General features: G+C 54.4%; 1 protein-coding gene across 1 annotated transcript in view; it reads left to right on the plus strand.

Moving 5' to 3' along the window:
• NAPSA (napsin A aspartic peptidase) overlaps positions 1 to 4,943 on the plus strand; it is an 11,858-nt gene that overhangs the window by 1,351 nt on the left and 5,564 nt on the right. The window contains exons 2-6 of the mRNA XM_006763878.2: positions 1,535 to 1,676; positions 1,765 to 1,888; positions 2,052 to 2,170; positions 2,472 to 2,671; positions 4,508 to 4,630. Coding sequence (XP_006763941.1) covers positions 1,535 to 1,676; positions 1,765 to 1,888; positions 2,052 to 2,170; positions 2,472 to 2,671; positions 4,508 to 4,630 — 708 coding nt within the window. The remainder of the gene's footprint in view (positions 1 to 1,534; positions 1,677 to 1,764; positions 1,889 to 2,051; positions 2,171 to 2,471; positions 2,672 to 4,507; positions 4,631 to 4,943) is intronic.

The following is a 4,943-nucleotide window of genomic DNA, read 5'->3' on the forward strand; positions in this document are numbered from 1 at the left end:
TTGCTTTGCAGACATCATAAAAATTCATCAAACTATACAATTATGATTTGTACACCTTTATATATGCTATATAAGAATTAAAACTTTACATTAAAAAGACAGAGAGGCCCGGCTGGTGTGGCTCAGCAGTTGCACTTCCACCCAGGAACCAAGAGATCACTGGTTCCATTCCCAGTTAGGGTACATGCCCAGGTTGCGGGCTTGATCCCCGGGCGCCGGGGCGAGGGGCATGAAGGAGGCAGCTGATTGATGTTTCTCTCTCATCGATGTTTCTAACTCTCTATCTCTCTCCCTTCCTCTCTGTAAAAAATCAATAAAATATATTAAAAAATAATTGATAATAAAAGCGTAATATGCTAATTAGACTGGACGACCTTCCGATGAAGCCGAGGCTGTGAGGGAAGCCCGGTCCCGGTGCCGGAGGGAAGCCGGTGCCGGCAGCCGGGGGAAGGAAGGCCTACTCGGGCACGAATTTCGTGCATCGGGCCCCTAGCTTTAGTGTAAAGAGTGAAATTGGGATTTGGTAGTTATATTCTCCCCCCACCCACCCAATGATGGGAGAAACAGTCTCCAATGCCATCAACTAAGGCACGTGAGGATTTTTTTTAATGAAGACTAGTTTTATGTGGGGTCTTTGGAAACCTTTGTGAGTGTTATTTTATGTTCATCGGAATGGGTCTCTTACGGAAAGCGTTTGGGGTTGGTCTGTTTCGGCTGGTTTGCTCTTGTAAAGTCTCGGGGAAATGTGCCATCATGGTCTGGTCGGTGTTTGGTAGCGTTTCTGGTAATGACTGTTCCTGTCCGTAGGGCCACGAAGATGTTTGCTTTGCATCATATTCTACGAGAGGCCTGGTGCATTCGTGCACCAGTGGGGTCCCTCGGCCCAGCCTGCGCGATTGGGCTGACATCAGCTCTCTGACATCCTCCAAGGGGCTCCAAATTGCAAGAGGGAGCAGGCCGGGCCGAGGGACCCCACTGATGCATGATCGGGGCCGAGGAGGGACGCGGGAAGGCTCCAGGGCATGTCTGGCCCATCTCACTCAGTCCCAATGGGCCGGACCCCAGCAGCAAGCTAACCTACCGGTAGGACTGTCTGCCCCTGGTGGTCAGTGCACGTCATAGCAAGCAGTTGAGTGGCCTTAGCACATCATTAGCATATTACGCTTTGATTGGTTGAACAGATGACCAGACAACTGGCCACTTAGCATATTAGGCTTTTATTATAGAGGATCTGGGAAAGACTGTGATAGAAGGTCTATGGCAGCGGTTCTCAACCTGTGGGTCGCGACCCCTTTGGGGGTCGAACAACCCTTTCACAGGGGTCGCCTAAGACCATCGGAAAACACATAGATAATTACATATTGTTTTTGTGATGAATCACGATGCTTTCATTATGTTCAATTTGTAACAATGAAATGGGGGGGTCACCACAACATGAGGAACTGTATGAAAGGGTCGTGGCATTAGGAAGGTTGAGAACCACTCGTCTATGGGAAGGGTGCCGTCCTAGCTGTCCCTATCCTCCTCCCCACAGGATCCCTCTTCACCGAGTCTACGCCGGGAGCAGGACCCCGAACCCACTGAGGGGATGGGGGAGCCCCGAAGAGCCCCGCGGACTGGGGGCCCCACCCCCGGGGGGCAAGTCCGCCTTTGTGCCTCTCTCCAATTACATGAACGTGAGTGTCAGCCCCCCACAGCCCGGCTCTCCGGCCCTCAGGTCAAGTTCTTCACTCACCCTCCTCCTTTTCCTCGTTTTGCCCGCAGGCCCAGTATTATGGGAAGATTGGGCTGGGGACGCCCCCCCAGAACTTCTCTGTCGTCTTTGACACTGGCTCCTCCAACCTCTGGGTCCCGTCCAGGAGATGCAGCTTCTTCAGTCTGCCCTGCTGTGAGCTTTCCTGGGGGCGGAGAATAAGGATGAGGGGGGTTCAGGGGAGAAGGGGGGTAGGCCTCAGCTTCCCAAGGGATTTGGGGGCACCCTTCTCTTCTGACACGCCCTTGCAAGGGAGACTCTGCTCCCCCAGTGACAGACCCCTGCCCTCCTGACCTAGGGTTCCACCACCGCTTCGACCCCAAAGCCTCCAGCACCTTCAAGCCCAACGGGACCAAGTTCGCCATTCAGTATGGATCCGGGCAGCTAAGCGGCATCCTGAGTGAGGACAAGCTGACCGTAGGTGACCTTGACCCCAGGAAGGCTTGAAGCTGGGAGAACCCCAATGTCTAAGATGGTCTGGCTTAGGGAGGGGCTTGAGGAGGCGGAGTTTCCTGGGGAGATGGGCAGGGCTTCCCCGGTAAAGGGGTGGGGATCCTTAGGGTGGTGGGGTGGGGGGGGGGGAGGGGGTGAAGCCCCCCAGGCTGCTGGAGTTGTTTCCCGACATTCCCCGGATTCAGGCCTTCGTTGGGGACCCCTCGGGAATATAAGGGAAATGTCCTCACAGAAATAACTCCCCCCATTTTACTCTCCCCTCTAGATTGGGGGGATCAAGAATGCATCCGTGGTTTTCGGGGAGGCGCTGTGGGAGCCCAGCCTGGTCTTCGTGTTTGCCCACTTTGATGGGATATTGGGCCTCGGTTTTCCCGTTCTGGCCGTGGGAGGGGTTCGGCCGCCACTGGACACAATGGTGGACCAAGGTCTGCTGGACAAGCCTGTCTTCTCCTTCTACCTCAACAGGTAATGTGGGCGGGTCTACCTTCCCAGCGTGGCTCCTCCACAAAATACTGGCTCTTCCACAAAATACCGACTTCTGCGCACGGGCCACGAAGTTTCAATCGCACTGTACATGCGCGCCCGCACGTGGTATTTTGTGGAAGAGCCACACTCAAAGGGCCAAAGAGCCACATGTGGCTCGCGAGCCACGGTTTGCTGACCTGATGTCATCCACCCAGCACAGCAAGTTCACATACCCCATATAAGAAACACCTGACCCCAATAGATAAGTCCCACTCACTAAGCAACACCCAAAAATATACTCAAGAAACTCACCATCAATTAAAAAGCTCCATGTTTCCAACTCAGACCGGGGAATTCCACGCCCGACCCAGTCAAATACTCAAGTTAAGAATCGTTCTTCACCATAAAGAAAGCCCGCCTTCCTTTGGAGAACACTCCAGAAGTCAGGAACTGCGCATTTTTTAAAATACATTTTTTTCTTGATTTCAGAGAGGAAGGAAGAGGGAGAGAGACATCAATGATGAGAGAGAATCATTGACTGGCTGCCTCATGCAGGCCCCCCACTGGGGATGGAGCCCGCAACCTGGGCATGTATGTGCTCTTGGCGGGAATTGAACCCGGGACCCTTCAGTCCGCAGGCCAATGCTCTATCCACTGAGCCACACCAGCCAGGGCAGGAATTGCCCGTTTTAATCCAAAAAAACCCACTCACCTCTTAGGAAGCTCATCTTTATGCTCAGACAGTCCAGGGGGCCTCCACCTTCCTGCCCAGGCCCATCTCTCACCGACAGAAAATCCTACGCCCATTCAGTGATTCTGACCTTAACCTGCTCAGGAGTCGCCCACCTCTTAGTGCCAGTGGTTCTCAACCTTCTGGCCCTTGAAATACTGGTTCTCATGCTGTGACCCAACCATAAAATTATTTTCGTGGCTACTTCATCACTGTCATGTTGCTACTGTTATGAATCGTCACGTAAATATCTGATATGCAGGATGGTCTTAGGCGACCCCTATGAAAGGGTCGTTCAACCGCCAAAGGGGTCGCGACCCACAGGTTGAGAACCGCTGCCTTAGTCGATCCTGCCCTCCCACACCTCCAGGAAGACCCGCCCCCACCCCCATCACTCTCAGCCAACTCAGGAAAGCTGTGGCCTCTGAATTGCAAGACATGGGATTCAAATAGTCTCCCCACCCACTAGGAAGCCACCCCACTCTACCACAATCACATACACCTTCAGAGTCCGGCCAGAAACCCCAATGCTCCACTTAAATCCACCCGCGCCCCCTGCCCCCGCAAGGATCATTTGAGATCTTGCTCCCTGGCCTATGGTGTCAGTTTTAGCTCAAATAAACTCATTAAAATTTACCCCCAAAGGTTCTACCTCCCCCAGCTAAATCAGGAAGTCCCACTCCCACCCCAGGCAGCCTGCAAGACCATAAAGTCCTCAACACGCCCTGGTCGGTTTGGCTCAGTGGATAGAGCATCGGCCTGCAGACCAAAGGGTCGTGCGTTCGATCCCCACTAGGGGGCGGGCCGGAGGCGGCTGATCCATGATTCTCTCTCATGGATGATGTTTCTATTTCTCCATCCCTCTCCCTTCCTCTCTGAGATCAATAACAATGTTTTGTTGTTGTTTTTTTTAATCCTCATCAGCAAGAAATGCTGCACTTCTTGTCACTTCCAGTTCCAACACGGAGGCCCTGCCTGCATCTCACTGCACAGCTAGAGCCCAGAAACCACCCCATTGTCAGAGAGTCCCTCCCTTGGCCACTCTGGGGGCTGAGGGGGCTGCCAGGGCAAACTCTGGTGACACTGCAGCACTCTCGTCTCTGCAGGGACCCTGAAGCGGCCGAAGGAGGAGAGCTGGTTCTGGGTGGTTCCGACCCAGCACACTACATCCCACCCCTCACCTACGTGCCAGTCACGGTCCCTGCCTACTGGCAGGTCCACATGGAGCGGTGAGGGAGCTGCCTGCTAGGTTGGCAGGGGTGGTGGTGCTGAGATTGCTCTTCAGTGTCCTGGCAGGAAAGGAGCTGGTGGCTGGGCTCCTGGGTCTGAGGGAGGAGGGGCTGCGCGGTGAGGGACCTGCCTGCTAGGTTGGCAGGGGTGGGTGTTGGGGGTGGGGGTGCTGAGATTGCTCTCCAGTGTCCTGGCGGGAAAGGAGCTGGTGGCTGGACCCCTGGGTCTGAGGGAGGAGGGGCTGGGGGACTGGACCCCTGGGTCTGAGGCTGCTTTTTCAAATCAGAAGGGGTGTCAGAAGAAAGCAGGGCA

This window comes from Myotis davidii, unplaced genomic scaffold, assembly GCF_000327345.1.
Source record: "Myotis davidii unplaced genomic scaffold, ASM32734v1 scaffold358, whole genome shotgun sequence".
NCBI lineage: Eukaryota > Metazoa > Chordata > Mammalia > Chiroptera > Vespertilionidae > Myotis > Myotis davidii.